The following is a 12112-nucleotide window of genomic DNA, read 5'->3' as shown; positions in this document are numbered from 1 at the left end:
GTGGGACAGGGATTTACAGCTTTGGGGGAACAAGAGAGGAAAGAATGTACCATAGAAACTAGAATTGTCTGTTCTGAATTTCTATCCTGTACTTACACTGATGACTTTTGTAAACTCCTTTTACAGGGTATTAGAAGAGGAGGATTTGCAGATGGGAAACTAAAACCAGACATCACACCAAGATCAGATAGAGTCACTCAATTCATCAGGACCTGAATATCATTGGCCTTTGAAAGTAGAAGGAGAAACGTTTGACTGTTCTGTCTTTTGGAAAAGGTTTCAAACATCAGTGTGACTGGAAAATCACCAAGGCACACACAACCGAGAGTATGCCAGTGCATTGACTGTGCAATGAGCTTTAACCAGCTACACAGCATGAAAAAACATTACACCATTCATAGCGGGGAGAAATTGTATATGTGTTGTGTGTGTGGACGAGCCTTCAACTGATCATCCAACCTGGACAGACACACAGACACCAACACCATGGAAATGTGGGGACTGTGGGAAGGGTTTTAATTACCCATCCCAGAGCAGGAAATTCATCGACGCAGTGTGGAGAGGCTGTTTAGGAAGGGATTCATTAAGGTATCCCATCTTTTGAGACACCAAGTTGTTCATTCTGGTGACAGACCTTTTAAATGTTCTGACTGTGAGAAGAGCTTTAAAAAGAAACAGGATCTGCTGAAACACCAAAGCAGTCACCTGGGGAGAGGCCGTTCACCTGCCCCGTGTGCGGGCAGGGATTCGCCCATTCATCCACCTGGCTGAAAAACCAGCGAGTTCACACTGGGGAGAGGCTGTTCACCTGCTCTGACTGTGGGAGAAATTCATAAATTCACTCAGCCTTCTGACACACACCAGCAAGTTCCCACAGGGGATAGAACATTCATTTGCTCACTTGCTCCATCTGTGGGAAAGGATTCACTCCATCATCAATCTTGCAGAGATAGCAACTTAGTCACACTGATAAGAGACCATTCACATGTTCAGTCTGAAAGAAGAGTTTTAAAAGGACAAAGGATCTGCTGATACACCAACGAATTCATACTGGCCATTTACCTGCTCTGTGTGTGGCAAATGATTGACTCACTCATCCACCCTGCTAATTCACACCACCGAATTCATAAGTGACTGCATGTTGGATTCCGCTGTTGTTGCTTCTATTAATCACATCCAGAACTGAATGATGTTCATTCTGACAGTTGAGCTTTGTTTCTGCTGACGTTAATAACCCCCATAATTGAGCTGGAGTTTAATATAGTGGATCAATGTCAAATAAATCAGCTTTTTTTCCAACACATGGTGTGTCAAGTCTTGATTTCTCTAAAGAAAGAGGAGACTAATCGGGATCCTGTTATCAACTGTTCCATTTTTGATCTTTTCTCCTTTCTAATGAAACAGACAGAGAAATAAGCAATAAAATAATCTTTTACCTTGTTCACCTTCATTGCTTTCTATTTCCCTCCTGGTGTTTGATAAAGTTTCTACCAAAACTCGTTTTCACAGCCACATCTCCTTCCTCAGTGACTGTCTCCGGCTCCGACTTATTCCACGTGGATTCCAACTGCAGTTTCACCCATCATGCTTTGAATCCACCCAGGACTACAGCTATCTCCGAGAAATACAACATTCCTCGGACTGCTACTCTCACCGCATCCTGAGATCCACACTCGAACAAAGAACAAAGAAAATTACAGCACAGGAACAGGCGCTTCGGCCCTCCAAGCCTGCGCCGATCCAGATCCTCTATCTAAACCTGTCGCCTATTTTCTAAGGGTCTGTATCTCTTTGCTTCCTGCCCATTCATGTATCTGTCTAGATACATCTTAAAAGACGCTATCGTGCCCGCGTCTACCACCTCCGCTGGCAACGCGTTCCAGGCACCCACCACCCTCTGCGTAAAGAACTTTCCACGCATATCCCCCCTAAATTTTTCCCCTCTCACTTTGAACTCGTGACCCTTAGTAATTGAATCCCCCACTCTGGGAAAAAGTTTCTTGCTATCCACCCTGTCTATACCTCTCATGATTTTGTACACCTCAATCAGGTTCCCCCCTCAACCTCCGTCTTTCTAATGAAAATAATCCTAATCTACTCAACCTCTCTTCATAGCTAGCGCCCTCCATACCAGGCAACATCCTGGTGAACCTCCTCTGCACCCTCTCCAAAGCATCTGCATCCTTTTGGTAATGTGGTGACCAGAACTGCACGCAGTATTCCAAATGTGGCCGAACCAAAGTCTTGTACAACTGTAACATGACCTGCCAACTCCTGTACTCAATACCCCGTCCAATGAAGGAAAGCATGCCGTATGCCTTCTTGACCACTCTATTGACCTGTGTTGCCACCTTCAGGGAACAATGGACCTGAACATCCAAATCTCTCTGTACATCAATTTTCCCCAGGACTTTTCCATTTATTGTATAGTTCACTCTTGAATTGGATCTTCCAAAATGCATTACCTCGCATTTGCCCAGATTGAACTCCATCTGCCATTTCTCTGCCCAACTCTCCAATCTATCTATATTCTGCTGTATTCTCTGACAGTCCCCTTCACTATCTGCTACTCCACCAATCTTAGTGTCGTCTGCAAACTTGCTAATCAGACCACCAATACTTTCCTCCAAATCATTTATGTATATCACAAACAACAGTGATCCCAGCATGGATCCCTGTGGAGCACCACTGGTCACACGTCTCCATTTTGAGAAACTCCCTTCCACTGCTACTCTCTGTCTCCTGTTGCCCAGCCAGTTCTTTATCCATCTAGCTAGTACACCCTGGACCCCATGAGACTTCACTTTCTCCATCAACCTACCATGGGGAACCTTATCAAACGCCTTACTGAAGTCCATGTATATGACATCTACAGCCCTTCCCTCATCAATCAACTTTGTCACTTCCTCAAAGAATTCTATTAAGTTGGTAAGACATGACCTTCCCTGCACAAAACCATGTTGCCTATCACTGATAAGCCCATTTTCTTCCAAATGGGAATGGATCCTATCCCTCAGTATCTTCTCCAGCAGCTTCCCTACCACTGACGTCAGGCTCACCGGTCTATAATTACCTGGATTATCCCTGCTACCCTTCTTAAACAAGGGGACAACATTAGCAATTCTCCAGTCCTCCGGGACATCACCCGTGTTTAAGGATGCTGCAAAGATATCTGTTAAGGCCCCAGCTATTTCCTCTCTCGCTTCCCTCAGTAACCTGGGATAGATCCCATCCGGACCTGGGGACTTGTCCACCTTAATGCCTTTTAGAATACCCAACACTCCCTCCCTCCTTATGCCGACTTGACCTAGAGTAATCAAACATCTATCCCTAACCTTAACATCCGTCATGTCCCTCTCCTCGGTGAATACCGATGCAAAGTACTCGTTTAGAATCTCACCCATTTTCTCTGACTCCACGCATAATTTTCCTCCTTTGTCCTTGAGTGGGCCAATCCTTTCTCTAGTTACCGTCTTGCTCCTTATATATGAATAAAAGGCTTTGGGATTTTCCTTAACCCTGTTTGCTAAAGATATTTCATGACCCCTTTTAGCCCTCTTAATTCCTCGTTTCAGATTGGTCCTACATTCCCGATATTCTTCCAAAGCTTCGTCTTTCTTCAGCCGCCTAGACCTTATGTATGCTTCCTTTTTCCTCTTAGCTAGTCTCACAATTTCACCTGTCATCCATGGTTCCCTAATATTGCCATTTCTACCCCTCATTTTCACAGGAACATGTCTCTCCTGCACACTAATCAACCTCTCTTTAAAAGCCTCCCACACATCAAATGTGGATTTACCTTCAAACAGCTGCTCCCAATCTACATTCCCCAGCTCCTGCCGAATTTTGGTATAGTTGGCCTTCCCCCAATTTAGCACTCTTCCTTTAGGACCACTCTCATCTTTGTCCATGAGTATTCTAAAACTTACGGAATTGTGATCACTATTCCCAAAGTAGTCCCCTACTGAAACTTCAACCACCTGGCAGGGCTCATTCCCCAACACCAGGTCCAGTATGGCCCCTTCCCGAGTTGGACTATTTACATACTGCTCTAGAAAACCCTCCTGGATGCTCCTTGCAAATTCTGCTCCATCTAGACCTCTAACACTAAGTGAATCCCAGTCAATGTTGGGAAAATTAAAATCTCCTATCACCACCACCCTGTTGCTCCTACATCTTTCCATAATCTGTTTACATATTTGTACCTCTATCTCACGCTCGCTGTTGGGAGGCCTGTAGTACAGCCCCAACATTGTTACCGCACCCTTCCTATTTCTGAGTTCTGCCCATATTGCCCCACTGCTCGAGTCCTCCATAGTGCCCTCCTTCAGCACAGCTGTGATATCCTCTTTGACCAGTAATGCAACTCCTCCACCCCTTTTACCTCCCTCTCTATCCCGCCTGAAGCATCGATATCCTCGGATATTTAGTTGCCAATCGTGCCCTTCCCTCAACCAAGTCTCAGTAATAGCAATAACATCATACTCCCAGGTACTAATCCAAGCCCTAAGTTCATCTGCCTTACCTACTACACTTCTTGCATTAAAACAAATGCACCTCAGACCACCAGTCCCTTTGCGTTCATCATCTGCTCCCTGCCTACTGTTCCCCTCAGTGCTATGTGCCACCACATGCATACACTGGACCTCTCTCTCCAGCAGCACCACCTCACCTTATCTCAAAGCTGTTCTACTCCGCAGTTTCATTTCATCTTTCATCTCATCTGACACATTAACAAAAAACTTTTTTTCTTTCTTTCAGATGTCAAGGAACGCAAGCTCCAGCAGCTGATGGGGACGAATCCTCCTCCAGATCCTCCTTCCGCTTCACTTCCCTCTGACCCCACCCCTTCTGATCTGACCCCTTGCCGTGTATTCACTATACCCTCTGACCTCCCCCTCTCTGATGCTGAACGTTCTGTACTCAGCAAAGGTCTGTTTTATCCCCTTACGCCCCCACCTCAATGAATTTCGTGCTCGGCATGACGTTGAGCTCTTCTTCCATCGCCTCCGCCTCCGGGCTCACTTCTTTGACCAGGAGTCCTCCTCCCGACCAGCAGACCCATTCACCCGCATCCAGCATTCTCCCTCTACCTGGACCCCTCCCCCTGGCCTCTTACCCGCTCTTGACCTCTTCATTGAAAACTGTCGGCGAGACATTGGTCATCTCAATTTGTCTGCCCCCCTCACTCACTCTAACCTGTTCCCCTCTGAACTTGAGGCACTCCGTTCTCTCAGGTCTAACCCCGACATGGTCATCAAACCTGCAGACAAGGGTGGTGCTGTTGTTGTATGGCGTACCGACCTCTACCTTGCAGAAGCTCAACGCCAACTCACAGACACTTCTTCCTACCTCCCTCTGGACCATGACCCCACCACCGAACATCAAGCCACCATCCAAAGGACTGTCACTGACCTAATCTCCTCTGGAGATCTTCCCCCTACAGCTTCCAACCTCATAGTCCCGCAACCCTGGACAGCCCACTTCTACCTCCTTCCCAAAATCCGCAAATGGGACTGTCCCGGCAGACCCTTTGTGTCAGCCTACTCCTGCCCCACTGAACTTATTTCCTCCTATCTTGACTCTATCTTTTCTCCGCTGGTCCAGTCTCTTCCCACCTACATTCGTGACTCTTCTGACGCCCTATGTCATTTTGACAATTTCCAGTTTCTTGGTCCCAACCGCCTCCTCTTCACTATGGACGTCCAATCGCTCTCCACCTCCATCCCCCACCAGGATGGTTTGAGGGCTCTCCACTTCTTCCTGGAACAGAGGCCCAACCAGTCCCCATCCACCACCACCCTCCTCCGCCTGGCTGAACTTGTTCTCACATTGAACAACTTCTCCTTCAACTCCACGCACTTCCTTCAAGTAAAAGGTGTCGCTATGGGTACCCGCATGGGTCCTAGTTATGCCTGTATTTTTGTGGGATATGTTGAGCATTCTTTGTTCCAGCCCTACTCAGGCCCCCTCCCCCAACTCTTTTTCTGGTACATTGATGACTGTATCGGTGCCGTTTTCTGCTCCCGCCCCGAACTGGAAAACTTTATCAACTTTGCTTCCAATTTCCACCCTTCTCTCACCTTTACATGGTCCATCTCTGACACTTCTCTTCCCTTCGTCGACTTCTCTGTCTCCATCTCTGGGGATAGGTTGTCTACTAATATCCATTATAAGCCCACCGACTCCCACAGCTACCTCGACTACACTTCTTCACACCCTACCTCCTGTAAGGACTCCATTCCATTCTCCCAGTTTCTCCGTCTTCGACGCATCTGCTCTGATGATGCTACCTTCCATGACGGTGCTTCTGGTATGACCTCCTTTTTCCTCAACTGAGGATTCCCCCCCACTGTTGTTGACAGGGCCCTCAACCGTGTCCGGCCCATTTCCCGTACCTCTGCCCTCAACCCTTCCCCTCCCTCCCAGAACCGTGACAGGGTTCCCCTTGTCCTCACTTTCCACCCCATCAGCCTCCATATCCAAAGGATCATCCTCCGCCATTTCCGCCACCTCCAGCGTGATGCCACTACCAAACGCATCTTCCCCTCCCTTCCCCTGTCAGCATTCCGAAGGGATCGTTCCCTCCGTGACACCCTGGTCCACTCCTCCATTACCCCCACCACCTCGTCCCCATCCCATGGCACCTTCCCCTGCAATCGCAGGAGGTGTAATACCTGCCCATTTACCTCCTCTCTCCTCACTATCCCAGGCCCCAAACACTCCTTTCAGGTGAAGCAGCGATTTACTTGTACTTCTTTCAATGTAGTATACTGTATTCGCTACTCACAATGTGGTCTCCTCTACATTGGGGAGACCAAGCGGAGACTGGGTGACCGTTTTGCGGAACACCTCCGCTCGATCCACAAGCAGGACCCTGAGCTTCCGGTTGCTTGCCGTTTCAACACTCCCCCCTGCTCTCATGCTCAGATCTCTGTCCTGGGATTGCTGCAGTGTTCCAGTGAACATCAACGCAAGCTCAAGGTGCAGCATCTCATCTACCGATTAGGCACACTACAGCCTGCCGGACTGAACATTGAGTTCAATAATTTCAGAGCATGACAGCCCCCCATTTTACTTTCATTTTTAGTTATTTTTTCTTTTTTCTTCTTTTTTTCTTTTTTACATTTTTTACAACCTTTTTTTTTTGCATTTATTTCATTTAATCTTAGTTTGTTCAGTTTGCTTACCCACTGTTTTTTTTTCATGTTTGTACTTGCTGCTGTTCAATGTTCAGTCCGTTAACACCTATTCTGTACTAATGCTTTGTCTTTCAACACACCATTAACATATTGTTTGCCTTTGCTCCATGACCTTTTGGTCAGCTATGTGGCATTGTCCAATCTGCACCTTCTCCTTTGTTATCTCTTGCCCCACCCCCACCTCACTTGCTTATAACCTGTGACTTTTTTAATATTTGTCAGTTCCGAAGAAGGGTCACTGACCCGAAACGTTAACTCTGCTTCTCTTTTCACCGATGCTGCCAGACCTGCTGAGTGGTTCCAGCATTTCTTGTTTTTATTTCAGATTTCCAGCATCCGCAGTATTTTGCTTTTATATTAGAGAAATAAGCAATACTGCCACTTTTCCTTTTCCTGGGTAGAAACGTAACCTTGTTGCTCCCTTCCAATCCTGACTCTACAACTTGTTAAGGAAAGCTTTGAGATCTTTATCGTCTGTGAACAAGATCTGAGAAAGGATGAATTTCCTTCAAAACAACAGATGCCAACTGTTTTCATCCTGTTCTTCCTTGTTCCACTCCTTATCTCAAAACTGCCCCGGTGAACTTATTTTACAAAGTTAAGAGACACGAATCTTACACATCCTGTCGTTTCACCAAACACCTAACCCTAACAGTCAGTGAAATTGCCCTGAAAAATCAAACCCATTTCCAGCTGGTTTTGGTTTCTTCCTATTTTCCCATTACTTGTTCCCTTGGATTGGATCTTTATTTGTTCCCTTTGGTTTGGTTTCAGTTTCACTGCTGGACTCACCAGTCAAAACACTTTGAACTGCCCCTGGGAATTAGCAGCCTCCTTCCTCATCTCCTACACTGCATCATCTATGTTTAAATGAGGAGACACTGTAACCCAGACAGTCCACCATATTCATGGTGAAATGTACCAGTGGCAACAATGGGCCAGGAGAGGAGTTTCAGCCCTGATATCTCACATCGCCCACACAGTTCAAAGCAGCATCAGCCCCCACCCTGGATTCACCTCCTTCAGCCCTTGAGCCCCAGTCGGGTGAGAGAAGGACGCCCCCTTATATAAAGAGACACCTTGTGTTCTCTCCCACCATTCAAATCCCTCGGATATCTGGGGAAGTGCACAGATGCACAGCTAACCATTCACTGGTCAATGCAAACACCAAGGGGCAATGGGCCCCCTGCCAGGATGCTGAACAGTTGAAAAGGGACAGACTCAATCCCATTGCTGATCATTAAAGGTTGCGGGTGAGAGCAGAGTGAGGAGACCCACTGAGTTAAGGTTTCAAACCCCATCGACTCCAGCACCATCTGCAGAGAGACTCAACTCGTGACAAAGTCCTCTGAGAACCAAGAGAGATGACAAAGGCTGGGATCTTCCACAGAACCTGCCACCTGGGGAGAGTTTAATAGTCATCAGACTTCATCAGAGAGTCTCCTTCAGATGGAGCCTGTCTGATTGGGTGGTGAAATAGCGAATCAGACCCATTCACAAGTTTTACACAATATTCTTGGGTCACCATTGAGGTGAGAGATGGGTCTGTCCCAGGAACCCTGGTCTGTTACAGGATAAGGGAGATGTGGCTGTATGGCCCAGTCACCAGGTCTGTAAGGGACTGTCCCCAGGAACCCTGACCTGTTACAGGATAAAGGAGGTAAGTCTGTAGGGACCTGTCCCCAGGAACCCCAATCTGTTACAGGATAAGAGAGATGGGTCTGTACGGCTCTGTCCCAAGGAACCTTGGTCTGTTTCAGGATAAGGCAGATGTGTCGGTAGGGCCCTGGCACCAGCAACACAAGCCTGTCTCCTTACTACAGTCAGCTTTAGTTTTATCAACAAGCCTCCTGTCCAGCACCTTATCAAATGCCTTTTGACAATCCATCTACACAACACCCACTGCATTTCCTTTTGCATGACACTGTTAGTCCCTCAAATAATGTCTACTGTCTGTCATATAATCACAGAATCATGGAATTGTTACAGCACAGGAGGCCATTCAGTCCCTCGTGTCTGCCCTCTGAATGAGCAATTTACCAATGCCATTCTTCCGCCTTCTCCCTGTAACCATGCACATTCTTCCTTTTCCTTTTTTCATTTCTCCTTTTCCCTTTTGAATGCCTCCATTGAACCTGCCTTCACCACACTCTCAGACAGTGCCTTCCAGACCTTAACCACTTATTGTGTGACAACATTTTTCCTTATGTCGCTTTTGCTTCTTTTGCCAATCACTTTAAAACTGTGCCCTCTCGCTATTGATCTTTTCATGAGTGGGAACAGTTTTCCCTATCTACTCTGTCCAGACCCCTCATGATATTGAACACATCTATCAAATCTCCTCTCAGCCTTCTCTTCTCCAAGGAAAGAGCCCCAACTTCTCCAATCTGTCTTCATAACTGAAGACCCTTAAGAATTTTATATGTTTTTAATGAGGTCACCTCAAATTCTTTTAAACTCGAGGGAATGTAGGCTAGTGGCACGGGGTGGCACAGTGGTTAGCACTGCAGCCTCACAGCTCCAGAGACCTAGGTTTGGTTCTGGGTACTGCCTGTGCGGTATGCCTGGGGATGTGGTAGGGAATATGGGATTAATGTAGGATTAGTATAAATGGGTGGTTGTTGGTTGGCACAGACTTGGTGGGCCGAAGGGCCTGTTTCAGTGCTGTATCTCTCTATGACTCTAAGAATCATAGTTATATTCATGGCACTGAAGGAGGCCATTTGGCCCATCGAGTCCATGCCGGCTCTCCACATAGCTGTGCAGTAGTCAAACTCCCCGGCTTGATCTACATAACTCTGCAGGTCTAGTTCTCTCAGGTGGCTTTCTAACTTCCTCTTGAAGTCATTGATTGTCTCCACTTCCACCAACCTTGTGGGCAGCGAGTTCCAGGTCATCACCACCTGTTGCGTAAAAAGTGCTTCCTCATATTCCCCCTGCATCTTTTGCCCAAAGCTTTCAATCTGTGTTCCCTAGTCCTTGTACCATTTGTTAATGGGAACAGTTTTTCCTTGTCTAACTTATCTAAGCCTGTCACTTCTATTAAATCTCTCCTCAATCGCATTTGTCCTAAAGCAAACAAACCCAGCTTTTCCAAACTAACCTTGTAACTAAAATCCTCCATCCCTGGAACTATTCTGGTAAATTTCCTCTGCACCCTCTCATGGACCCTCACATCCTTCCTTAAGTGTCGTGACCAGAATTGGACGCAATACTCCAGTAGCAGCCGATCCAGAGCTTTATAAAGGTTCAGCATAAACTCCCTGCTTTTGTATCTCATACTTCTATTTATGAGAGGTCTATTTATTAAGCTCAATATCCCACATCAGTCCAGTGAATCTTCATTACCCTCACTCCTTCCTTCGATAATGAGATCAAAAGAGTTCACAATCGGTTATTAACCACTTCCAGGACCGGGTATTGCAATGACGGAGCTATGTCCCAGCATTCCACGCAGACGTGACTATAGTCTATTCACACTATAGGAACCCAGCGCGCAGGTGCTAGACTGTATCTGGAGCATGCGCACTGTCATTTGATGAAGCAGTGCGCGGACTGGAGTCACATTTGTAGTGGGTGAGAGTTGGCGGGGCGCAGGGGAGGAATGGAGCTGGCGGGTGGGCGGAGTGGCTTCAGAAACACCTGGTGTAGGCTGCAAGCCCTGAATAAGAACCTCCAGGTCTCATGTTTCCTCCGCGGTGAGAGGCCCGAACAATCATGGTCACTGGCCGCCATCTTGCAAGTAGAAGTCAGGGCAGATCAGGGAGGCTTCCCCTGCAGTGTCAGGTTCGGGTTACCCAGGCAACTTGCCGCCAGCTTGGTAAAGGAAGGTGAATCTCGTTCAGGGAGATGGGCGCATGTGCAGTCACTTTGCTGACGACACAGTGTGTGTGGCTTCACGGTTGCAGTGACCAGGAAAGAAAATCATTGAGACAAAGGCGGAAATCACAGAATTGTTGCAGCACGGAAAGAGGCCATTCGACCCGTCGTTTCCGCACCGGAGAAAAATGGAAAACGCTGGAAATCCTCAGCAGGTCTGGTAGCATCTGTGCAGAGGGAAACCGAGTTAACGTTTCAGATCTGTGACTGTTCATCAGAACTGCGAATAGTTAGAGAAGGAATAGATTTTAATCAAATACAGAGACAGGGAAAAAATTAGTCTCTTAGGCAAATTCCGGTTAATTGGGGAAAGCCAGCACGGATCTGTTCAGGCCAAATCGCGTTTAACTACCTTTCTGGAGTTTTTTGGGGTAACAGAAAGGATTGATGAGCTTAATGCCGTTGATGTGGTGTACCTGGACTTCCAAAAAGCATTTGTTAAAGTGCTGCACTTGTGAGCACATTTATAGCTTATGGAATAAAAGGGACAATAGCAACTTGGATACCAAATTGGCTGAGTGACAGGAAACAGAGTACTGGTTTTCGCAAGGCTTTTGACAAGGTCCCACATGGCAGACTGGTTAAAAAAATACAATCCCATGGGATACAGGGAAATGCAGCAAGGTAGATACAAAATTGGCTCAGTGGCAGGAAACAAGGGGTAATTGTTGATGGGCGCTTTAGCAACTGGAGGGCTGTTTCTAATGTTGTTTTGCAGGGCTCTGTACTGGGTCCCCTGCTTTTTGTGGTATATATTAACGATTTGGATGTAAATGTAGGGGGCATGATCAAGAAGTTTGCAGCGGACACAAAGATTGGCTGTGTGGTAGATAGCGAGGAAGATAGCTGTAGGCTGCAGGAAGATATTGGTGGACTGGTCAGATGGGCAGAAAACTGGCAAATGGAATTCAACCTGGAGAAGTGTGAACTGATGCATTTGGAGAGGTCAAACAAGACAAAGGAATACACGATTAATGGGGAAATACTGAGAAGTGTAGAGGAAGTAAGGGACTTTGGAGTGAAGGTCCCTT

General features: G+C 46.8%; 2 protein-coding genes across 11 annotated transcripts in view; one reads left to right on the top strand and one right to left on the bottom strand.

Annotated features, from left to right (window-relative positions):
• Positions 1 to 12112, bottom strand: part of LOC137381544 (zinc finger protein 91-like) — a 93039-nt gene that overhangs the window by 15445 nt on the left and 65482 nt on the right. Inside the window, exons 19-20 of the mRNA XM_068054240.1 lie at positions 11103 to 11301; positions 10306 to 10486 (exon numbers count right to left, since the gene is read on the bottom strand). Of these exons, the coding sequence (XP_067910341.1) occupies positions 10306 to 10486; positions 11103 to 11301 (380 nt within the window). The remainder of the gene's footprint in view (positions 1 to 10305; positions 10487 to 11102; positions 11302 to 12112) is intronic.
• LOC137381325 (zinc finger protein 84-like) overlaps positions 1 to 12112 on the top strand; it is a 28786-nt gene that overhangs the window by 9588 nt on the left and 7086 nt on the right. For 6 of the 10 annotated variants that reach the window (XM_068053723.1, XM_068053722.1, XM_068053721.1 and 3 more), the window contains exon 2: positions 127 to 1779. The gene's annotated coding sequence lies outside the window, so the exon portion shown is untranslated. The other 4 variants (XM_068053727.1, XM_068053719.1, XM_068053728.1 and 1 more) reach the window with 3 other exon arrangements.

Source organism: Heterodontus francisci, chromosome 22, assembly GCF_036365525.1.
Source record: "Heterodontus francisci isolate sHetFra1 chromosome 22, sHetFra1.hap1, whole genome shotgun sequence".
Taxonomy (NCBI): Eukaryota; Metazoa; Chordata; class Chondrichthyes; order Heterodontiformes; family Heterodontidae; genus Heterodontus; species Heterodontus francisci.
This window is presented reverse-complemented; position numbering and strand designations above follow the sequence as displayed.